At 36.4% G+C, this 25,635-nt stretch overlaps 1 protein-coding gene across 4 annotated transcripts in view; it reads left to right on the top strand.

The window, feature by feature from the left end:
- The window catches only part of PELI1 (pellino E3 ubiquitin protein ligase 1), a 135,335-nt gene that overhangs the window by 36,430 nt on the left and 73,270 nt on the right, over positions 1–25,635 (top strand). For 3 of the 4 annotated variants that reach the window (XR_004624932.1, XR_004624933.1, XR_004624934.1), the window contains exons 2-7: positions 7,554–7,693; positions 10,525–10,654; positions 17,173–17,274; positions 21,146–21,343; positions 21,438–21,626; positions 22,190–22,291. Coding sequence is in view for 1 of the 4 variants with exons in the window: in XM_002926269.4 (XP_002926315.1) it covers positions 7,623–7,693; positions 10,525–10,654; positions 17,173–17,274; positions 21,146–21,343; positions 21,438–21,626; positions 22,190–22,756 (1,257 nt within the window). In the remaining 3 variants the exon portion in view is untranslated. Of the gene's footprint in view, positions 1–7,553; positions 7,694–10,524; positions 10,655–17,172; positions 17,275–21,145; positions 21,344–21,437; positions 21,627–22,189; positions 24,625–25,635 lie in introns of those variants that run through there. The other variant, XM_002926269.4, reaches the window with a different exon arrangement.

Genomic DNA, 25,635 nt, shown 5'->3' with positions numbered 1-25,635 from the left:
AAGGGAATTTCTAGTCTTGCTTTCTGAGAAGCATACCCTCATTTTAGGAACTTTGGTAATCTGAAAGGGTTGCATACAGGCCAAGTATGGGCAGAGACGATAAAAATGTTTGAAGCCTTATTTTTTTGTCTTTTAAAATACATTCCTAGGTGTAGGGAATTAAGTGATCATTTGAGGTCAGCCAGTCAGAAATACTAACCTGCAGTTTTTTCTTGGTTGTTACTTTTTAGGGAGTACATGAAGGCTTCTGTCCATAAGCTGTCTTGACTCACTTCTAATACATGTTTTTCTTTCCGGCAGTACCAGGAATTTGCCTTAGTATAATACCCTGCTTTTCATCTTAGGTTCCTTTCTCCCTTTCCATTTTTTAAACAACCATGCAAAGTCTGCTTCATTTACTGAAGTTTTTATTGTTGGTCACTACCAGGAAACAGGATTGACAAATACAGTGAGCAGTGAGGAAGTGACAGTTTCAAACAATCTCAAAAAACACTAGTCATAGTTGCATAGCTGTTACTAGTCCATACTAGAGTGTAACTTGTTTAGTTTATTTTACACAGGTATACTTTCTAGTCTCTCTCCTAAATGATCCCATAGTAGGGCCTCCTATTCTTATTTTGGAATTAGCCCCACCCAGTTTTGTATGAGATTTGATTTGCTGTATCTGAAAACCCAGACTACTTAACTTCTAGGAGCCACAGTTTCTCAAAATGGGGATAAATGATTATACTTGATATAGTTGTGATAGAAATTAAATGAGTTAATGTATGTTGAATTAATACATGGGTTTCAGTTCTAGCTTTGCCAGATATTACCTGTTTGGCCTTGAACCCAGTCAGTGGCCTTTCTGACTGACACACTCAGTTCCCTTATCTGGAAAATGGAGTTAATAAGACTTTCCTATCTAATTCACAGGGCTATTGTGAGGGTCAAATAAAATAACCTTATGTGAAAGCACTTTGCTAATTAATATTCTGTGCAAGCGCAAGATAGACTTTAATCCAGGGTTGATTCAAGTTGACACCCCTTTTGACTTAAAAAGATTTCCCTATGCTTTCCAAAGCTTGCTTTTAATTTCTCTAGATATGGGCCCCCTAGGTCAAGAAGATATTTGCTTATCCGGCCTTCATGGATTAGCCTTTCTCTAAATGTCTGACTACCCAGCAATGGCCTATAAGACTACTTCTGTGGCCACCCCAGCTCCAGTCCCTTTCCTTCAATCACTTAAGAGAGGTTGCTACAATATTAAAATGTTTTAAAAGCAAAGAAACATTAATAATTAATCACCATCAAGGTAAGATGATTGTTCTTCAATTTTCACTTCCAGCACTCTTATTGATTCTAATAAAATACTGAAACTGCAGCTATCTTCTAAGCCATTGTCTTAGTAATGACCATTTAAGACATCAGTATGATGAAGTAAGAAAACAAACATTCATTAAATATCTTACTATGTGCCAAGCACTATGCCAAAAATAGGGGAAATTTCCCTCCTAAAAACAAGCTGTCATCCTCAATTTGAAGATTAGAACAGTGGTTCTCATTAAAGTGAAGTTGGGAAGGTGGGACATTTTTGATCATCACAGCTAGGGATGCTCCTGGCACCTAAGGGGTGTGGAGGCCAGGAGTGCTACTGAACTTCCTGCAGTGAACAGGCCAGCCACCCCACAGAGTCAAAATATCAGTAGTGCCAAGGTTGAGAAGCTCTAGTTTAGAGGAGCAAATACTGTCCGTGTGGAAGATGTTAACTGCTTTCCCGTCAGGAGGAAAATATGTTGTCCCTAAAAGTGGTAGAATATCAGCATGTCATTTGGCTATCCTAATGGGGAAGACTAGGTGTTCACACAGCAGGTGCCCTGTATTTTGGGAAGGGGAGCATGGACTTCACTTCATCCATTGCTTTATTAAAAAGCTTAAGGTCACTGACGGGCAGTAGTAACCTCATATTCCTGCTGGCTCTATTGTTTGTTCTATCTTTTCTTTCCTTTTATGGAAGAATGCTGCTTATTAATCCTGCTGATTATGAAAGAAGGAAGAAGGTGATTAGATTTTCACTCTTATCAGGAAACTGCTATAAATTCACCTCCCTTCAACCATAGCTTAATTGGCTTCATAAAATGGCTCCACCACAAACATACCAAAACAGTTCTGTTTGAGTCATCCTTTTGAAATCACCAAAGGGGAACTCTAGTATAGATGGGAATCTGTGTCATTAGAGATAATATATGCAATCCACACCGTTTTTCACCATAAAGAAGCATTTCATGTTTTAAAACATTTTCCTTTTTTTTTCCTCAGCATCCCTTTGTGCCAACTCACTTCCCCACCAAAATAGAAGTGTTCAAAAGATTATATAAACATCTGCGGAAGATCAGTTTTGTTCTTTGTTTCATATTTGTTTTGCTTCTTTTTATCTTCCAGGGCAGGAATTTTATACTTGTATTTAGTAGGTAGTAAGCAAAAGGCTATGTGCAATATAAATAATAAAAGAAAAAGTGTTTGTTGAGGGAGCAATTTGAACAAAGATTGATTTCCCAGTTTTCGTTCTTTAAGTGAAACTGACAATTATAAGTTATAGAAAGTCATTCCTTCGGGAAGAGTTGGTATGAAAACAATTGTACTTCACTGGCCTTTAAACAACAAATGATTAGACTATTTTATCAGTTAAATTAATGAGACTATTTCTAAGAAATATATATTTTACGGCTCTTTTTTTTTTTTTTATGTATTCCCAGCCTACACAGGAAATAACACTGTTCTAGAATGTGTTTCTTTAAAACAATTTGTTTAACTTGGGAGGGTCCAGACCAATGAGAACATGCTTACTTTCTAAGGATCAAGCAGAGTTTTAAAATAAAAGGTATTCTAAAACAGCCTTATTATTAGAAGGACTTTTTTCTATCATTTTTTTCCAGTCTCAGGTAGAATTAATGGTGCTATTTAATGTTCTTTTTGTTAGATCGTCACATTGGGATAGAATTGGATATATGAGGTCAGACCAACTAACTTAATTGAATGTCAACAAGTAGGGCCAGTAATTGAAGCATTAGAATATACTTTATATAGATACCCATTTCACGTTCTCAAGTGAATTTAGGAATGATTTTAGGAATTAATTTTGAAGGATTCTGTATTTTATTCAGATTTTAAATATAGAGAATATGCAAGGAGGATGGGTCCAAGAGCACTATCTATCTAGCAACTTGGCTTTGTTAAAGATTTTAAACCACTGCGAAAATCATGACTCTTCAGAACATGTAAAGATTCTAACAATTCTTTCTGACAAACACCTGTCAACATGTATTAGAATTGCAATGCAAGGTTCCAGGAAAAGTAGCTGTCATAACATATGTTACTCATAGTTTAAGAATGCCAGTTATATATCATTGGTTATATGCCATTTTTGAATTTAAGAAAACTGTTTATCTTGGTTCATTTAAGTGTATAAACAGTACTACTAAAGTGTTTTATTATAGGTTTCAGATTATTAGATACAGAAATAAAAGCCAAGTTTGAGTGTGTTCCTGTGATTGAAACTTTTATATCACTGATAAAATATCCCAAAATCAGGCCTTCTAAGGGACCTAAGCAGAGTAAGAATAATTGGAAATCTGTTGTTTTTCTTGGCTAATTTATCCAAGGTCTCTAGGAAGTATAGAGTGGTGGATATATGCTAGCCCTCCTCCAGTTACTTGTCAAAGCTAAAAATTGTTTCTTTTGCTATAGAGGCGATGAGACTAAATCTATAGTCCTATATGTACATTACTTATAAACTCTTATGTTAGAACCAGATGGTCTTGTTTTTTTACAGCTCCAAAATTCTCTTCATTCTACTTTAGTCCCATCATTTTTAGAGATGAAGGAACACTGCTTTGTTCAAAGAGAGCTAGAACTAGAACATAGGCTAATATTTGCTAGCCATGCTGTGCGCTAGTGCTGGCCAAATATGGGCATTCACAAATATCACTCTCAGATTTTGGCCATATCTGTGTACTATTTAATACTATTAAATTGACTTACTTTAAGTGTTTTTAAAAGGAACATTTTACTACTATAAATGGAAAATTATCACTTCCTAAAAATAGAAAGTAACTCTAAATAAGAGTCCAAATCAAGACAGAGCCACATTAAAATTTAATTTAAACTTTAAATTTAATTCTTGTTATTAAATTTTTAATTCTTGATGTTCTTGGTCAGAAACATATCAAAGCAATGTTTTTGTGTTTGATGTCAGTACTTGAATTGTCTAACAAGAAAAGCACAGTTAAAGCTTCTGATTAAACTTTGCTTAGCTTTTTGTAATGGGATGCTCCTTTGGTGGCAGGGGGGAGGCGGATAAGAGTGTATGAATTCTTGTTTGTATATTAAAGTCTGATTTAATATAGATCAGAAGGTCTTGTTATATGGAACCAAAATTGTTCTTTGGTTATTTGAATTAATTTGTTTTAAAACTCTTAAATTTTTACATTGAAGGTTTTAGTTAGCTACAGATTACTTCTTTTTCTCAGTGGAGGATATGATCATTATAGTTTATTTTACTGAAATAAAATATTTCTCTGGGGAGATGAAAGGACTTTATAGAGTATTTGAATGGAGCAAATGTGGTTTTTTTAGTAGTTTTTAAGCATGTTTATTTAAAATAATGTGTTTTTTAAATTTACTAACAAAAATTAGTGTGTTTGTCTGAATTGCTGGTCTAAATGTGTGTGTCAGTTACAAGGGAAAAAAGAGGGTCAAAATGGCTAAGCCTTCTCCTTTTACTTGTTCTTACTCATTGGGCTACAAATAGTCTGTGTTGCCTTCTCTCCAAAAGTGCTGCTATAGAGGCTGTATTTCGCTGTACTATAGAAAAAGACAAATAGGCATTTTTCATTCATTAGTTTCCTATGGAACTTGTTGGTGGAAGTATAAAATCAGAAGACTGTCATGGGTTAGCTAGTAAGAGTTTTGTTGTGAAAAACCTTTGTAACAGGTCTAACAGGAAGACCATGGAGAGAATGGATGTAGGAAATAACTGGTCCCATTAAGCTGCTGATGAAATGGACATGATAGTATTATGGGAATTGTTTATTGTAACATTTTTTTCTGGCTTATCAGAAATATTAGTCTCGTTTTTCATATGTGTATCAATTTTATATTTCTTAATTAAACTTTTTAATTTGAGATCATTGTAGATTCATATATGGTCGTAAAAAATAATAGAGATTCTGTGTACCCTTCACTCAGTTTCCCCCAATGGTAATATATTGCAAAACTATAGTAAAATATCACAACCAGAATATTGACACTGGTAACAATACAGAACATTTCCATCACCACAGGCGCCCTTTCTGTTGTCTTTCTGTAGCCACACCCACTCCCTTTTATTCCCACCCCCTCAACTCCTAGCAAGCGTTTGTCTATTTCCCATTTCTATAATTCTGTCATTTCAAGAGTGTTACATAAATAAAATAATTTATGTAACCTGTTGAGGTTGGCTTTTTTAAATTCAGCATCATTCTCTAGAGATTCACCCATGTTACTTCATATATACCAGTAGTTTATTCCTTTTTATTGCTGAGCACTGTTCCACAGCATGGATGTACCACAGTTTAATCATTCACTCAGTAAAGAATATCTGGATTGTTTCCAGTTTTTGGCTATTATGAATAGGCTGCTATAAACATTCTTGTGCAGGTTTTGTAACATAAGTCTTCATTTAATTTCTCTAGGATAAATGTCTAGGTGTGCCATATATAAGTGTCTTAAATATTCCTTTACATACATTTGAAACCACATCAGACAGTGTTAATAATTTTTGCTTTAACTTTCAGACATACTGTAGAAATTCAAGAAAAGGAAAGCTTATTGTACTTACCCATTTTTTTAGTTACCATGTTCTTTCTTCTTTTCTGATGTTCCAGGGTTCTGTTCTTTTATCATTTTTCTTCTTAGAGCATTTCTGCTAGCCATTCTAATAGAGTAGATCTGCTGGTGACAAATTCTCTTCAATTGTCCCTCACCTGAGACTGTCTTGATTTCCCCTGATTTTTGCTGAGTATAGGATTCTAGATTGACAGTTCTTTCCTTTCAGCACCTGAAAAGAATATGCTACTTTGTTCAGGTTTATGCTCTGCGCAGTTTGTTCAGCTTCTTGAATCTGTGGTTGTGTGGTTTCTCTTTAAAATTTGGTAAGTTTTTGGCCATTATTTGAATACTTTTTCAGCTCCACTCTCTTTCCTCTTTCTGGGTTCCAGTGATACAAATGTTAGCTCTTTTGCTGTGGTCCCACAGGTCCATGAGGCTCTGCTTTTTCTTCATTTCCTTCCTTCCTTCCTTCCTTCCTTCCTTCCTTCCTTCCTTCCTTCCTTCCTTCATCTATTTTCCCTCCGGTGTTCAGAGTAAGTAATTTCTTTCTTCTGGTTCATTGATTCTTTATTATTCCCTTTTATTCTGCTGGTAAGCCAGTCCTAAAAAGTGAGCTTTTAAATTTTTGTTTCTTTGTCCATACTTTTTTTGTTTGTCCCAAATATGTTAGCAGTTGCTTATTAAAGCGTTTTACATTTTTATCACGATCGGTTTAACTGTCGTCTCAGCTTTGGTATTTACTGATTATCTTTTTGCATTGTCTTAAATCTTTCCAGTTCTTAATACAATGAATTGTTTTCTATTAAAACCTGGACATTTTGGTGTTATGTTCTGAGACTCTGAATGTTATCTAAACCTACTGTTTTTACTGCCTTTTTCTGTCACTGCTTTGGCTGGAGAATAGTGGCTGCCTCCTTATTACTGCCAGATAGACATAGAAGTCCAGGTTCCCTACTCAGCCTTCACTGACACCCAAGGGAAGGGACTCCTTGCTACTGCCAAGTGAGGGTGGAAGTCCAGGCTCCTCTGACACTGCTAGAGTAGAGGTGGGGGCATGTTACCAACCAGGAGGGTGGAAGTCTTGGCTCCCTACTTGGCTGCCCTGACAATACCCTGGTTGGGGGAGGGGGTTGGCTGCTTCATTATGGCCTCATGAGGTAGGAGTCTAGGCTCCCCACTTGGCTTTTGCTTGTGTGGTAGGGCCAGTGTTTTTTGTGGTGTTTGGCTACAGTAGAGTGGTTGTTGTCAAAAGTTCTCTCTCTTGCTAAGGCTGCCCCTTTCTTGTTCCTTTAACTAGAGAGAGCAAGCTCTTGGGTTATATTAAGCATAAAGAAAACCCAGAGAAACAGTGCTGTGTCATTCCTTGTGCCCCAAGGTACCTAGCTGGTCTACCTTCTCTCTGCTTTTCAGAGTCTTCTTATGTTTTATATATAATGTTCAGAGTTTGTAGTTGTAGTTAGTAGAAATAAAAGGGAAAAATACTCCTGCTCTGTCTTCCTAGAAGTGGAAGTTACCAAATTTGCATTTTTAAACTATTTAAACAGTTGGACCAAATATATAACCACTATAGGGGAAATGTCATACACTTTGTATATTATGTGATAACTTTGCATAATACTATGCTCACAAGGACTGCTAGAAAGTAACCCCTTTATTTAAATTGAAATTCATTGTTCACATTCTTAATGAAAACTTTTTCCCTCTAGGAGATAATGCAAAAGGTGTCCCAAGGCTCCTGACCAGTAAACAAAGATTTGAGAAAGACAGCCAAGCTCATGTTTTCTCCTGATCAAGAAAATCATCCATCCAAAGCACCAGTAAAATATGGTGAACTCATTGTCTTAGGGTAAGTTTTCTCCATCTGATGACACATAAAATTGAATAATATAATAGTAAATTTGACATCTAGGTTAAAATTACTTTTTTAGATTGTATATCCTATTTCCAAAAATGATATAAAGCTACAGAATATTATTACCTCAAAATAATATTGATAATGTTAAATCAAGAAACTCTTTTAATCCTCATTTTTATGCCATCTCTTATTAAGTGCTCACATATGCATTAACTTTGCCTCACCCTTACCCCCAGAAAGAATACAGCTTCTTAAAGATGAAAAATGTAATGTCTAAATGTCTAAAATCATATGATTGTTCCATTTGTCTTCCCTATCCCATCTTTTAGAAAAGTTTGCCTCAGATGACTTTACCAAAATCCCTTCCCCATGTAGGTCATTTCATGTAGGTTAGTATTTATTTGCTCCTTTGTCCTTCTGAGGTAATTGTTGCTTTGTGCTTATGGTCCTGTTCTTCTTGTGATAGAGTTGTACAGGCTAAAGATACGATGACTCTGAAGCCCAGAATCTCACTACTTGTTTGCTTCCTAAGTATTCTCGTCCATACAGCTTACACAGACACAATCTAAAGAACGAGGAACAGATGATTCCATATTTCAGTTTATTCAGTCTAAACTTGCATTAACTGTCAAAACAGAGACACAATATTAGTCCATTAGCTAGAGATTTCAGAAACTAGAAATTGCAAATTTTACTTTCCCCCTGATATTTCTTTTCTTCTGTCTAAGAAACAGCTCTAGGAATAATTATGACTTTAGACATATAAAACAACATGTTTTAGAGTCAGGTTGGTAAAAGTTCTTGTTTAAATAAGAATGTGTCCCTGGCTTCAGAGGAAAGAGTAAGAAAAAGTCAGAAGATAATATGGAGTTAATGAGCTTGACTAGAAGTCAGGAATGCCAGATTCCAGTACCTATTCCAGCATTGCAAGTTATATGACCTTGGGCAAGTCACTTCACCATTTTGGGTCTTGGTTTCCTCTTCGGTAAAATGACAGACAAGATCATCTAAGGCCCTTTGAGACCTAAAAATCTTTTTTCTCAAAAACAACTTAAAAGATTAGAAACTTACGTAGTAACTACAATGTTAGAACTTCACATCACATAGATCTTATTGTATTAATGACAAACAGCTTTTAACTACCAAAAGTTGTTCAAAGTTAAATTCTTCTACCAGGAAATCTGAGTCATTTGAAGACTAGAGTTTAAAATTTAGTATATGGTTTAAACTGCCTTTCTTAGCCCGGCAGTTTCTCAGTTAATCCTTGGCAATAGTGGTTGTCTCTGTATCTGGCACTTGGTGTCTTAAAATACAAAAAATACTTCTTTCCAGCTGTCTAAGAGAAATAAAGTTGGATAAGGTTGTCGGTTTGGTGTTGTCACTACTTTAGAATAGAGTTTTGAACTACAGAAACACAGTGTTTGGGTATAGAGAGTATATCCCCAGAAGAGAAACAAGTCATGTAACTAGGCAGATGGAAGAGTCAGGACCCACAGTGGGACTGGTGGCCACACACAGCCTTAAATTAATACTATATTATCGAAGGGGTGTGACTCCGAACTCTTAGCAAGGCTAGCAAGATTAGCAAGAGCTTTCTCCAACAGAAGTCAGTGTGTTTTATTTTTTATAAAGAATCAGTATAATTTCTGTATATGGCAGTGTGAGTAAAGTCCCTTCTCTTCCTTGTCAGCCACTAATGTAGGCCATTTTCCAATCACTTTTCTCTTGTCCAACCTCAAAACTGTCCCTGGTCCCTGCCTCATTTTCTCTCAGATTGACCAACTATGTATGAGAGACCAGGAAACAAACCAAAGATTTTGTCAGGGGGCAGGGGACAGTGAATGAGGAGAGATTATTATTAAGCCACTGCTCATGCCAAATTGAAGCAATAAAGAATTTTAAAAAGCATGACACAAACGCCTGGATTCAAATTCGTTTTTCCATTGTCACTTGTGTGGCCTTCAGAAAATGACTTAATTTCTCTGAGCCTCTAAGGAATTTTATTCCCCTGAGGAATAACTTAAATTCCTAACCTGTAAAAGTTGGGTGATGCCAATCTCAAGAGTTTGTATGAGGATGGATTAAATGAGGTGCTATATGGTAGAGAACACAGTAGTGCCTAATACATGATAAACACCCAAATGTTTTGTTGTGAACTTCTTTCCTATCCAATCCTCACTTATTTGCTTATTTTCAGGACATGTGTATGGTATCATGGAAAAATGGTTATAAGATCTGAACGACAAAAATATGTTTAATCACTATTTAGCAGGCATCTCAGTTGGATAGGTTTTGCCAACATGATGTGAATGTGTATGTGCACATTCAAGTCCTAAAACTTATCAGGCTTATCAAACGAGTCTAAAAATTCCTTATTTCAAAAGTTAAGCTATTTAAAGTATTTAGTGGACAATTAAAGGAGATTCTGTTTTCGACAATTCATACTATGCTTTCAAAGGTTGTATTAGCACATGCAAACATTCACCTTTAAAAAACACAGAATGAGTCATAAGGAATCAGATATGCCATTAATCAGCTCTTGATTATCTTGAATAAAAGAGGGAAGAAAAATACAGATAATTTAAGGCTATTTATAATCCAAAAAGTACTTCTTTGTGACTTGGAATGTAACCAGAATCTCATTTCATATTCAGACAGCTGGTCTAGGGATCAGCAATTACTGAAGGAAATTTGAGATACTTACAGTGTGCTAATAGATGATTAATTGGAGATTGGTCCATATTGTAAGGCATAGTAAAGCATTTGTTACAGAATTGTGTGGTTCTTACAAGAGATCACCTAAACTTTTTTTCCCCCATCAGGTATAATGGATCTCTCCCAAACGGCGATAGAGGAAGAAGGAAAAGTAGGTTTGCTTTGTTTAAAAGACCTAAGGCAAATGGGGTGAAGCCCAGCACTGTGCATATTGCTTGTACTCCTCAGGCTGCAAAGGTAAAAAGCAAACAACAAACCAACCCAAATTAAGCTAACTAAGTTAACCTGAGAAATTGAAAGACTCGTACATGTTGTTTATATTCTCTAGCATTCCCTTCACATTCTTTTTTTTTTTTTTTTTTTNTCTTCTTTGAGTGTTGGTTGTTCAGTAGCATGTTGCTAAATCTCCACATATTTTTTTTATAATTAATTTTATTATATTATATTATGTTAATCATCATACAGTACATCCCCTGATTCTGATGTAAAGTTTGATGCTTCATTAGTTGCGTATAACACCCAGTGCACCATGCAATACGTGCCCTCCTTACTACCCACCACCAGTCCATCCCCTTCCCCCACCCCCTCCCCTCTGAAGTCCCCAGTTTGTTTCCCATAGTCCATAGTCTCTCATGTTTCATTCCCCCCTCTGATTACCCCCCTTTTCTTTATCCCTTTCTTCCCCTACCGATCATCCTAGTTCTTATGTTCCATAGATGAGAGAAATCATATGATAATTGTCTTTCTCTGCTTGACTTATTTCACTTAGCATTATCTCCTCCAGTGCCGTCCATGTTGCAGCAAATGTTGAGAATTCGTTCTTTCTGATAGCTGAGTAATATTCCATTGTATATATGGACCACAGCTTCTTAATCCAGTCATCTGTTGAAGGGCATCTCGGCTCCTTCCATGATTTGGCTATTGTGGACAATGCAGCTATGAACATTGGGGTGCATATGGCCCTTCTCTTTACTACGTCTGTATCTTTGGGGTAAACACCCAGTAGTGCAATGGCTGGGTCATAGGGTAGTTCAATTTTTAACTTTTTAAGGGACCTCCACACTGTTTTCCAGAGTGGCTGTACCAACTTGCATTCCCACCAACAATGTAGGAGGGATCCCCTTTCTCCACATCCTCTCCAACAATTGTTGTTTCTTGCCTTGTCTATCTTTGCCATTCTAACTGGCGTAAGGTGGTATCTCAGTGTGGTTTTGATTTGAATTTCCCTGATGGCTAATGATTTTGAACATTTTTTCATGTGTCTGTTAGCCATTTGTATGTCTTCATTGGAAAAGTGTCTGTTCATATCTTCTGCCCATTTTATGATTTGTTTATTTGTTTCTCGTGTATTGAGTTTGAGAAGTTCTTTGTAGATCTTGGATACCAGTCCTTTATCTGTGGTGTCCTTTGCAAATATATTCTCCCATTCCGTGGGCTGTCTCTTAGTTTTTTTGACTGTTTCCTTGGCTGTGCAGAAGCTCTTTATCCTGATAAAGTCCCATAAGTTCATTTTATCTTTTATTTCTCTTGCCTTTGGAGATGTGTCGTGAAAAAGGTTGCTCTGGCCGATGTCATAGAAGTTGTTGCCTATGTTCTCCTCTAGAATTTTGATGGATTCCTGTCTCACATTGAGGTCTTTCATCCATTTGGAGTTTATTTTTGTGTATGGTGTGAGAGAGTGGTCAAGTTTCATTCTTTTGCATGTAGCTGTCCAATTTTCCCAGCACCATTTATTGAAGAGACTGTCTTTTTTCCACCGGATGTTTTTTCCTGCTTTATCAAAGATTAGTTGCCCAAAGAGCCGAGGGTCCATTTCTGGGTTCTCTATTCTGTTCCATTGGTCGATGTGTCTGTTTTTGTGCCAGTACCATGCTGTCTTTGTGATCACAGCTTTGTAGTACAGCTCGAAATCCGGCATTGTGATGCCCCCAGCTTTGTTTTTCCTTTTCAACAGTTCCTTGGAGATTCGGGGCCTTTTCTGGTTCCATACAAATTTAAGGACTATTTGTTCCAGTTCTTTGAAAAATGTCCTCGGTATTTTGATCGGGATAGCATTGAAAGTGTAGATTGCTCTGGGTAGTATGGACATTTTAACTATGTTAATTCTTCCAATCCATGAGCATGGAATATTTTTCCATCTTTTTATGTCTTCCTCAATATCTTTCAAAAGTGATCTATAGTTTCTAGCATATAGGTCCTTTACGTCTCTGGTTAAGTTAATTCCAAGGTAACGCATGGTTTTTGGTGTTATTGTAAATGGGATGGATTCCCTAATTTCTCTTTCTTCAGTCTCGTTATTCGTGTATAGAAATGCAACTGATTTCTGGGCATTGATTTTGTATCCTGCCACCTTACTGAATTGTTCTATAACTTCTAATAGTTTGGGAGTGGATTCCTTTGGGTTTTCCATATAGAGTATCATGTCATCTGCAAAGAGAGACAGTTTGACTTCTTCTTTGCCGATTTGGATACCTTTGATCCCTTTTTGTCTTCTGATTGCTGTTGCAAGGACTTCTAGTACTATGTTGAATAATAGTGGCGAGAGTGGGCATCCTTGTCGTGTTCCTGATCTTAAGGGAAAGGCTTCCAGCTTTTCCCCATTGAGAATAATGCTTGCAGTAGGCTTTTCATAGATGGCTTTTATGAGATTGAGAAATGTACCCTCTATTCCTACACTCTGAAGGGTTTTAATCAGGAAAGGATGCTGTATTTTGTCAAATGCTTTTTCTGCATCAATTGAGAGGATCATATGGTTCTTGAGTCTTTTCTTGTTGATATGATGTATCACATTGATTGATTTGCGAGTGTTGAACCATGCTTGCATCCCAGGTATGAATCCCACTTGGTCATGATGGATAATCCTTTTAATGTACTGTTGGATTCTATTAGCAAGGATCTTGTTGAGGATTTTGGCATCCATATTCATTAGAGAAATCGGTCTGTAATTCTCCTTTTTGAGGGGGTCTTTGCCTGGTTTGGGGATCAAGGTAATATTAGCCTCATAGAATGAGTTTGGTAGCTTTCCTTCTGTTTCTATTTTTTGAAATAGCTTTAGGAGAATAGGTATTATTTCTTCTTTGAATGTTTGGTAGAATTCCCCAGGAAAACCGTCTGGGCCTGGAGTTTTATTATTTGGAAGGTTGTTTATCACTGACTCAATTTCTTCATAGTTAATTGGCCTATTTAAGAAATCTATTTCTTCCTGTTTCAGTCTTGGTAGTTTATAGGTTTCCAGGAAGGCCTCCATCTCTTCCAGATTGTTTAGTTTTTTGGCATATAGCTGTTGATAAAAGTTTCTAATAATCCTTGCAATTTCAATGGTGCTGGTCGTGACCTCTCCCTTTTCAGTCATAATTTTAATAATCTCAGTCCTTTCTCTTTGTTTTTGGACAAGTTTTGCCAGTGGTCTATCAATTTTATGGATTCTCTCAAAGAACCAGCTTCTAGTCCTGTTGATCTGCTCTACTGTGGTTCTGGTCTCTAATTCATTGATTTCTGCTCTAATCTTGGTCAACTCCTTCCTTGTCAGTGGGTTAGGCCTGTCCCTCTGTTGCTGTTCCAGTTTCTTGAGGTGAGAATATAGAAACTGCATTTTAGATTTTTCTATTCTTTTGAGTGAGGCTTGGATGGCTATGTATTTCCCCCTTAGGACTGCCTTTGCAGTATCCCATAGGTTTTGGACCGTTGTGTATTCATTCTCGTTGGTCTCCATAAATTGTTTAATTTGTTTTTTGATTTCCTGGTTTATCGAGTCATTCTTGAGCAGGATGGTTCTTAGCCTCCAAGTGTTTGAGTTTCTTCCAGGTTTTTCCTTGTGGTTGAGTTCCAATTTCAGAGCGTTGTGGTCTGAGAATATGCAGGGGATAATTTCAATCTTTTGGTATTGGCTGAGACCTGTTTTGTGTCCCAGAGCATGATCTATTCTTGAGAATGTTCCATGGGCATTTGAATAGAATGAGTATTCTTTGGTTCTGGGGTGTAGTGTTCTATATATATCTATGAGGTCCAACTCGTCGAGTATGGCATTCAAAGCCTTTGATTCTTTGCTTAGTTTTTGCCAGGGTGTTCTGTCTATTTCTGATAGTGGGGTGTTGAGGTCCCCTACTATTACTGTGTTCTTATCTATATGTCTCTTTATTTTGGTTAAGAGTTGGCTTGTGTATCTTGCTGCTCCCCTGTTGNTTCTTATTAAAAAAAAGGTAGGTTGGGACCAGGGCTTTATCTAGTATTTAGAATTATACAACTGTCCACCCTGAGAAGTAGGGAGTTTCCACTGTTACTAGACGGGCCTTGCCTGGCCTGAGCAAGGAATGTAGTATGTAAGAGTACTCAGGTACTAGAAGCATCGTTTGGATGAGGTTGACATCCTCATTGTTGGATGATGATTTTTTTAAACTAAGGGTTTAATTGTGTGGTTCTTACAAGAGATCTTTATCAGAGATTCTGTGTATGCGCTTATTTTTTGTTTGTTTGTTTTATGACCCTCAAAGCTTTTAACGTAGTGCCTTGAACAAAGTGGACCTCAGTTAACTATTAAATTGAATCAAAACTATAAGAGCAAATACCCAGCTGTATCTACAGTATAACTTCCAGTCTCCCAGTATATTTAATGCTTTTAGCTCCTTTTTCTTTCCCCACCAAAATCTCCAGAACCTGAGCCATCATTTCCGGACACTTCGGCTTTTCCTGGAGTGATAGACAATTAGGGGGCATTTTAAATCCTTACATTTCTGTGAATTCCTCTACTTCCAGTTTTGTAACACAGAATTTGTCTTTGATATTTGTTGAGTGAATAAAAATTACAAAGAGTCTCTCAGCTTCTGGAACTAATTGTATCTTTAGCTAGGCAGCCGCTGGATGTGCATTAACATTATACCATCTGAGGTATATCTTTGTAAGTTAAATAAACGAGAGATGAAGAAATTGGCCTGTGGTGACTTGTTTTAGGTCATAGCTCCAGTCCCTGAAGTTAATTGAATTTGTTTTGTATCCAGCGTGGTGACTAGAACCGTCCTCGTGTCTTGATGAGGCCTCCTCTATTACTGTTTGAGACCCAGTGAATGTAGAAAAGGGACAGTTTCTTTTTAAGTGTTTCTTTTTGCTCCTTTGCAGAGAAGGGTTGTGCTAATAAGCAGGTGGTGAGAGTGAGTGAAAGCTAATGATCCAACCTGAGAAGCTCTGTGCCAGACCTGCCCCTGCAGCGTGCTCTTGCATTGGGGGTACATCACTTCTTTGTGTAGGATTGTCTCCCCTGTTGTCCCCCACCGCTAATGCCATGTAAGCCTGCAAATCACAGCCAGAAAATGCACCTATATATTTCCAAGTGCCCCTTTCACAGTTAATACTACCTCTGATGGAGAACCACTAGCAGAGGGAAAATAGTTATAATCCCTGTTTCTAAAATACCTTATTCTGGCAGCCATCCGGGATAAGGTTAAACCCTGCCTTTCAGTCCAGTGAGAACTTAACTAGACATAGTTCTTATTCTTAATCTAAGACTAGGTTTGTGTTTTTAAGTCTCTTTAGCCGTTAAGAATACATAACTTCCAAGATTCTGGGCAGTTATTTGATTGAGAAATCATTGCTTTATGCTAAGTTAAAGTAATTGGAGGTTTTAAAGTCTATAAAACAATTATATAATGTTTATTTTAAAAACATCAACAGCGTGCATGGGAATGATGTACAAGAGATCTACAACCTCTATCTACATTGAGGTTGAATACCTCTATGAAGAGAGGGGAGTGAGAGAAACATGGAAGCAGCCTTGAGGCTGTCTGTTGAATTTAATTTAAGAAACCAGAAGCAAAAATGGCATTGCTGTGCTCTGATAAAGCTGGGTAGTTGGTACTCAGGTGTTTTATTTATTCTCTTTAAATATGTGAAAATTTCACAGCCTTAATTTATTTTAAAGCTATTATTTTAAGGCTTTATCTAATACAGATTACCTACAAATTGAAACCAAGTAAGGTTTTATAATGCCAATGTTCTAATTAAGAGACATTTTTTTAATTTAGCTTCTTTGCTTTGTATAATCATTCTTTTGTGTCTTTGTATCTGTTTTCCTTTTATGCAGCCTGTTTCCACTTCCTTTGTGCAGGTTTTCCCCCTTTCTGATGTTATCTTCAACTCATACATAGAAAACGCCCGAAAACAAAACCGAAAAGTTCTTTTTAGCAATGTTTTTAGTTTTAGTTTGGGATAAGTCAAAAGTATAGTCGTAAGCATTATGTCCATTTCCTTTGGTAATGTTTAATCATTCTATGAATTTTTCCATATTTGCCCCTCATATGGCAAATATTTGTCACCTTAGAGAGTCACAGAATGATTAAGAAAACCATTTAACTCTGCTTGTTGGTAACTTGTTTATAACTCTTTGAATTACTTTAAAAATAAGAATCTTATCTTGCAAAATTTTGTATTTTCTCCTTATTAGAGATCAAGTACTGTTTTCAGTTTCTACATGGGGTTTGACTTTGATTACTTTATAATTTAAAAATATTTATAAGGAAGCCCCAGATTTTACAGTGTTTTTATACAATGAAATTATGTTCTTACTCTGTAACATCTTCAAAGTGTTCGTGTACACCCCACCCAACCTGAATAACTACTGTCACAGCTGAGGTTACAGAAGAGTTATTAATTTCTTCCTTAAATTTTGGGAGAAACTATGTCAAACGTGATAGATTACTTTTCTTTTTCGAATTTGATTTGATTGGCCTACCAACTAATTTTTGCTATTAATCTTTCTTTCTTAGGCAATAAGCAACAAGGACCAGCACAGCATATCATATACCTTATCTCGGGCCCAGACAGTGGTGGTTGAATATACTCATGACAGTAACACTGATATGTTTCAGGTAATATAACATCTGAATTTTTTTTTCCTTAAAAAACAAAAAAGTTGAAAACCTGTTGTCAGTGATTTTTGCTGTGGTAAGCTTAATGATTATCATATTTTAGTCATGTATTACATTAAAATATATATTGATTTCTAAATCTCATATATGGAAGTTGGCATAGCATGGTTAAGAAATGGGCTCTGGTAAACATTACTTAACCGCTCTATGCCTCAGTTTCCTCCTATGAAGTCCAGATAATAGAGCTTCCCTCATATGACATTAAGGAGGCTTAAATGTGTCAGTACATGTAAAGTGCTCAAAGTTGGGCCAGGGAGCTAGTAAACACTTAGCTGTTAATAATAGTGGTTATAATAATAGCTCAGTTAGCTATTATCCCAAAAAAAGAACCAAGGAATATTCTGCACATATTTATGACGGTTTTTGCCACTATTTCCCACCTTCCTCTCTAGGTGGTAAATGTGCATGCAGTCTCTTAATTGTCCATACCATGTTTGTGATCAGCTTGTTTTTCAGCACATATTTGCTCCAAGCTACTAACACAGTAAAAGGGGTTTTTTTGGTTTTTTTTCCTCTCATTTTTGTACCAATCCAGTGCTGATGTTTTTATAGACTTGATAGATAATAGAACAGCCAACCCCAAAGATGTGAACAGAAGCCGTGATGTCTTCTCCCTTGTTTGGTTTTGTAAAGCCCTGGATTTTTTGGAAACAGATAGGACATAAAGTACCTGATAATGTTGCTCTTAAAATTACTGTCCCAATGACTTTTCAATTTTTATTTTACAAGATTGAACATGAAAAGGCCTGAAGATGTCTTTAATTATAACCAATAGCAAGATATTTCTCATTGAAGTCACTTGTTCCCCTCCAGCCCTTCTAGTAGAATACTGAATTTTTTAGATAGTGTCTCTATAGTTAATATCAGAATATGGATGTATGTTTATCTTTCTTGCTTTTGCCAAAAAGCTTTGAAATAAATAACATCTTTAATGAAGATGAAGGTTGGGATCTTAATGAGAACTTAACACAAGCTTGAGGATGATTTTCCACATTTTATTTCACTGACAACCAGTTAAAATAAATATGCTTAATTAGCTTTTTTAAAAATAAAGATGCTACCTAGGTGTTTGACCCCAGACTAGAATTTTAGTTTTAGAAAATACCTTGAATTCATTTGTTTACTCCTTATTTTTTGTCAATAAAGTTACTTAAATCTTGTGAATTAAAGGTTACAAAGTTAGTTGGGGGTAGAACTGGGATTAAACCAGGCATTCTGAATTATAGAATGATGTGTTTACGATCTTATGAAGGTCCTTAAATAAGTTGCAGCATTTTTGTTTTTTTTCTTTTCATAAAGGAATAAAGAGTTTTTCCTAAATACTAGTCATGATGCTCCTTCTACAAAGCATTATGCCAATAGAAAATCCAAACATTTCTACATCAAAAAACCGGAGATATGGGGCGCCTGGGTAGCTCAGTCATTAAACGTCTGCCTTCGGCCCAGGACGTGATCCCAGGGTCCTGGGATTGAGCCCCGCATCGGGCTCCCTGCTCCATTGGGAGCCTGCTTCTTCCTCTCCCACTCCCCCTGCTTGTGTTCCCTCTCTCACTGGCTGTCTCTCTCTGTCAAATAAATAAATAAAATCTTGAAAACAAACAAAACAAAACGGAGATATATCCGAAACTACCCTGATAAGTGAGCCGGTTTTTGAGGAACTGGTTTTATAATCATCCTAGGATTGCCTGCCTTCCAAATTGAACAAGAACATTTATTGTTCAGTTCATCAGCTATTCAAACTCCATCTGTCTGCATTGGTTAACACTGTGACGTAAGCAGAGGAGACAGTACAGGTCGATTGTATTCATAGGTGCTACACGGGCCGTCTAAATGTCAAGTACAGGCTTCTGACTGGGGTGAAGAAGGGTGAGGGAAAGACTTCATCATAGTGCCTTTTTATCCAGACGTTCGTCTGTTTGTTTGTTTTTCATCAAATTGAGTAGGATTTTGTTGGTCCACCCAGTAGAAAGGCATTCTGACAAAAGAGATGGCCAAGTGCAGGGTGGTAGAAGATTGACAAGTGAACTGCTTGTAGCTAGAATATACTTTTCATGTGAATAGCAATGATAGGAAATTAAGCTGGATTGGTGGGAAGCAAATTGTGAAGTCAGTTTCTAGTTATTATAGAAATAAGAAACTAAGAAGTTTGGATAGTCTGTAAGGAACCATTAGGGTTTTTAATGAGAGTGGGAGGGAATGACATGATTAGTAGCAGTTAGAAAGAGGAGGAATTACTAAAATTTATCTTAACGCAGTTGTATTTTGGCATCTGAGCATGATCACGTAGGTTTCTTTGTCTTTATAGATACTTAAGATTTCTTCCTTCTTCCCTGTCTTGACCAATATTGCTTTGATGTCTTAAATCTCCTCTATGTCCCAGATCAAATATCAGCTCTTCTGGAACAATCTCTCCTCCCAAAAAAGTGCCACTTCTGAATATCTTGATACTAAATACCAACCCTCAGTCCATTCCTGGGCCTACATCTTTTGGATCTAAAAGAGCCTTTTATTCTTAGAAATATTTTCAGTTTCCAAGGTCTGAGACCATATCATTATGTTAAAAAGCAGGAAAAGGGACATCCAGTCTTAAGTTCGTTAACCAGCCAGTTTTCTTCTAAAACTATCCAAACTTGATGAAAGACAAAAATGCTAAAAGGATTTTATCCAAAACTGTGTGGTTATGAGGAATTCTTGAGGCTCAGCTATGCAAAGAATGACTTTGAAGTGTCATCATCATTGCTGAGGGTCAGTGTTTTTTCTCAGTATCCGCTTTCTTCAATCTTATGATATTACTTTATAACATACATGAGTGAACTCATCATTTTTAAATGTTTACGTTAAAACCCTGTGACACTCAGTTCTGTCTTCTATTTCCTTTTTTCTTCTCAGCTTTCATCTTTCAAAATGAAAATTTATTTATTTATTACCTAGCACCTCTGAAGATGTTTTAATTTGCCAACCCACCCGCGAGAACTCTTATCTGGGAACCTTGTCTCTCTAAAATATGGCCAAGAACCAGGAAGAAAACAAAAGGGACATCGAGACATATTAAAAAAAAGGCCACTTGGGCCATGCACTAAAATTCCTTTGCTCCCTTATGAATCCTTTAGGAACTTACCAAGAACCTTTTGAAATACTATTCTTTAAAGTTTAGTTTTTTTGATTGCTCAGCCCACAGCAGAATAATAGTGGCTGGTTAGAGGAGGGGTATGCTGCTGGAATCAAGTATGCCCAGCAGCAAGAACGGATAGCTAACAACCTGACGAGAACACATGAGAATATCTATAAAGTATACATAAGACCTCAAAGCAAAGCTATGTAAGCCTGTAACATAAGGATCAGCCTCATGTACACCTTTATAGCACCTTAAGACATCACTGCATTCAGTGTTATGTAAATGGTATTTATAGTTTAATGTCTTGGAGTCATCATAAAAGATTTACTTGTATGTTCACTATATTCTGTTAAAGAAGGTAGAGTAATACATGGTATGCATATTTCCATCCAAAGGGGTTAAAATTAAAATCTGAAGCCATCTAGAAATCTCACCCATCCTAAACTCTGCATTCCCTGAGAGTTTCATATATTCTGGATGGTAAGTTCCCACTTACTCCTGTGCTCTAAATAATTATTATGTCAGAACAAGTTTGACAGATTAGTTTTCTAAGGTGTAGATGCTCTCAGAGTTAAGTATAAGTTTGAGTTTTAGAAATTTCAGAGGCTTAATCATTTCGCCTTCTTGTCCCTTTCTTGAATGGATTTTCTTCTGTGTTCCTTTCAATAGGTTTATAGATATTTCTTTTTCCCTTAGATTGGTCGGTCGACTGAAAGTCCCATTGACTTTGTAGTCACTGATACAGTTCCTGGAAGCCAAAGTAATTCTGATACACAGTCAGTGCAAAGCACTATATCAAGATTTGCCTGTAGAATCATATGTGAACGGAATCCCCCCTTTACAGCACGGATTTATGCTGCAGGATTTGACTCATCAAAAAACATCTTTCTTGGGGTAAAAAGCTTTTTTCCTAAATGATGCATTATTTTTAAGCGCTCTGTTTCCAAATTACAAAGAACTGGAAGCTCACTATTCTTATTGCTACTAGGAGAAGGCTGCCAAATGGAAGACATCAGATGGGCAGATGGATGGTTTGACCACTAATGGCGTTCTTGTTATGCATCCTCGAAATGGGTTCACAGAAGACTCCAAGCCTGGAATATGGAGAGAAATATCAGTGTGTGGAAATGTATTCAGCCTGCGGGAAACCAGATCAGCTCAGCAGAGAGGAAAAATGGTAAGTATTGAGATGTAGCTTCTTATTTTAGCTCCAGTAAACACATTGGGTGAGCTGGACTGAATACATTACATAGTTCCAAAAACTCTCAAATCCCTTGCTGACACAGAGTACTTAAGTCTGACTACCAAAAACATGGACCACTAAATATACTAGAGGGTAATATCTTAATGCTTCCATCAGGACACTTTAAAAATTTGTTCTTTCATATTATTTAATATATTTTAAAACCTAAGCCTTCCTAAATTAAATAGCACTGTGTACTTCCTTTTTATATCTCTTTGACTATGATGTATAAGGGAAATATTAGACTTACTAAGTAGCCAGATGTTTTAGTCATAAATTGTCTTCAGTATAAGGCTGAAAAGAAATACGTTCCTGCTCAATATTTTATCCTTGATTTTCAAACTTGTATTTTTCATGACTGCCATTAGAGTTTCTTATATTTAGTAACAATCATAGGAAATCTCTATTCTTGAGTAAGGAGCATGTGAGACCAAAACTCTCATGTAAAAATTGAAAACACAGTGGTGAATATGTTTTTTGATTCTTGTTTCTTCTAGGTGGAAATTGAAACCAATCAGTTACAAGATGGCTCATTAATTGACCTCTGCGGGGCAACGTTGCTGTGGCGTACTGCAGAAGGCCTTTCCCACACTCCTACGGTGAAGCATTTAGAAGCTTTAAGACAGGAAATCAATGCAGCACGACCTCAGTGCCCTGTAGGGTTCAACACACTAGCATTTCCTAGTATGAAGAGGAAAGATGTTGTCGATGAAAAACAACCATGGGTGTATCTAAACTGCGGCCATGTGCATGGCTATCATAACTGGGGAAACAAAGAAGAACGTGATGGAAAAGATCGTGAATGTCCCATGTGTAGGTCTGTTGGTCCCTATGTCCCTCTGTGGCTTGGATGTGAAGCTGGATTTTATGTGGACGCCGGCCCTCCAACCCATGCGTTCAGCCCCTGTGGGCATGTGTGTTCAGAAAAGACAACTGCCTATTGGTCCCAGATCCCGCTTCCTCATGGTACTCATACTTTTCATGCAGCCTGCCCCTTTTGTGCACATCAGTTGGCTGGTGAACAAGGCTACATCAGACTTATTTTCCAAGGACCTCTAGACTAACAGACAGTTGTCCTCCAGGACTACATTATAAATTTATAAGCTAAGCGAGTTGGGTTTTCCAACCTGTTGTCCATGTCACAGTTTCTCTGCTCTGGTCATTTGCATTAAGATGAAGAATTTTTTTAAACATTTATAATAAATAGTAACAATTTCTGATCAAAAAATCTGGGAAATTCATGAAAAAGAATTTCTGGAAGTACCAGACTTCTGAATTCTGAGTTTTGAAAATATATTTTGAGGATAAAAAGACACAGTCTAATTTGTTGCCTTCCTTTTAGTGTTTTTGAATCACCCATCCTCAGTATTGAAAAATTGTTTTATATAACTGAGGGTACTGTTGGTTCAAACTATGTTAGTTTACAGTTTGTTGCAAACATTGTAAAATACAGCAACATGTATATTAACTTTTTTCTATTTATCTCTATTATAGAAAATATCTTAGAATGTTCTTGATAGAGTAGCATGGTAACGATGGTGTCACACTCTCGGTGTGAATGGTAGTTTAGCGAGCATAGCTCAAGGATTTGCAAACTTAGAAAGAAGGACAAGAGAGCCTCTCTCCCCACCCCCTTCTAAATATGGAATTTGGTAAATTAAAATACTTTGTAAAACCAAATTCATATTAATTATTATTGTGTAAGAGCTGTTTGTTTTTAACCACATGGAATATAATCAGGAAAGTTTTTTTCTTAATGTTTCTCTCAAGTATAGTATATAACAAAAACTTAATGCTAAGAAACATTTTATATGCTCCTTTGAATATGCAATTTAATCTAGATTATCTATTTTTCTCCCATGATAACTAATCTGTTTTTAGTACCAGCAACATTTGGCAAGTTTATTTTTTAGATATAAACTGTGGTTCATCTGTTCACTGTTTCTAGAAAAAATCATTTTCATGAGGAAAAGCATAAATTAACAAGGAGGAGAGTGACTTGATTTGCTTTTAGAAAAAGAATTACTTAATTGATTATTCTGTGTGTGGTCTTATCCAGGCATTAAGAAATGTAGAGAGATGCAAAGGGTTCAATGACAATAGTGCCCCCTTTTTTTTAACCTAGCAGACCAGCCTTAAATTGTGGGCTTTGAATCCTAAGGAGAGTTGCCACCGTGTGACTCAAGGAAATGTTTGGTTGCAGAGGAGCACCAGTGACAGTGAGTAGAGGAACATACTTGCATGGTATGTTCATTCTCTAATTCCAATAAGTTCTTTGCTTAAAGAAGCAAGAAAATGTTTCTTCACTCCCTCCTGTCCCCTTTTTTTTAATGCTCCACAAGGGAAGTATAGACAGTTGCACTACATCAAACCCTTTGTGACACTTGTAGAAATCAGTACACTTTTAGATTAGACAGAATCTTTTTTTTTTAATCTTTTGATTTGTTTTCCTTTAGTTCGAAAGTTGTGTAATAATTGACTCTAGCAAATTTTCATATGTGGTAGTATAGCTTTAATTTATCATAACTATTACTATGCTGTTCTGCGTTTTCTTTTGGTTTAAAAAAAAAAAAAACAGAAACAAAACCTGTTGCTTAGAAGCCATGAACTATTTACTTTAATTCAACTTGTCAAAATTTCCTTGTTTTTAAAAATGATCATTTGGGTTCACTCAGGAAATGCATGTCAGGAAACTTGTATTATAAGTTTACTAGTTGTGATGTATCAGTAACTGCTGTTACCCCCTTTTCAAAGAAATATAATTGATTTTGAAGTTTTCTAGATAGTCACATGCTTTGTGACTAATGCAAGAAAATCAAGTCCTGTGTTGTATTTGTTCTAGTCATTTCTATTCAGGCTATATATTGTAGTTAATTTTTATTTGCAATTAATTTATTCAAACTAAGTAAATACTTTTCAAAATAGATACTTGAATTTGTCTCTGTGAGTTCGTTTTTGCATAACTGAGAATGGGAAACCAGAAATGAAAACTTGTGCACAAATCTACCCCCACCTCAAAAATGTTCACTTGAAATAGATGAAGAATTTGTATTTAATGTAACACTTTAAATCTCTGGTTCTCTTGGGAAGGCATCTCTTACTTATTAATAATGGAACTTTGTTTAGTGGTTGAATAACTAAAGCTTTAGTTAAGTCCAGCTAGGGAGTTGGCTCTCTGCAAGATTGGGATAGTAGAGCGCTGAAACAGTGCTTCAGTGACCGTGAAGGGTTCATGCTCTTCCCAGAGTGCCTCAGTTCCCCCCTGCTCCCAACCATGAAAAGTCGGGTTCATTTTCTGTCAAATTCAAGTTTTGAAAACTCAGGTAATTTAGATCATTAGGTGTTTTTCTGTCAAGCATTTTGAATATTGGTTCTGTCATTTTGCAGATGCCTAATGAAACACTTTTAATCACTCAGTTGTATTAAGGGAATATCAGTATTCTGGCCAAGGAGAAAAAGTTGTCATTAGTTCTCCCAAATATACTCGAAAGAAAGATCATCTTTACAGCTTAACTCTTTTATCAAAATGATCTTACCATCTAAATGTTCCTTAATTTGTATAGGGAATTTCCCTTCATCAAACACGTTAGGGTCATGAAGTGAGACCGGGTAAATATCCAAGAGGAGGAGTCTTACCAGTCTATCTTCTTGAAGCTGTAATTGCTTATTTCTACCATTTTAAAAATATTCTGGTACATATAAAATAGGAGAGGAATATTTAATAATGTAAATAAATATATAATTACATCTAACATGAGTACCCCCACTCTACTCTTCCTTCGAGAACCATGGGTGATGCACTCACTCATTCCACTGAGTGAGTGAGGGCACCAGTGGAAATCCATCCATTTGTTAGAATTATATTTATCATATAAATTTAAACCCTGGAGCCCCTTATCCTGATGGGTCATCTTGTGCTCTCCCACTTTAGAGGAGCACTGGC

Source organism: Ailuropoda melanoleuca, chromosome 4 (genome assembly GCF_002007445.2).
Source record: "Ailuropoda melanoleuca isolate Jingjing chromosome 4, ASM200744v2, whole genome shotgun sequence".
In the NCBI taxonomy this organism is placed as follows: Eukaryota; Metazoa; Chordata; class Mammalia; order Carnivora; family Ursidae; genus Ailuropoda; species Ailuropoda melanoleuca.
The sequence above is the reverse complement of the archived record's forward strand: the minus strand, read 5'-3'. Positions and strand labels throughout refer to the sequence as shown.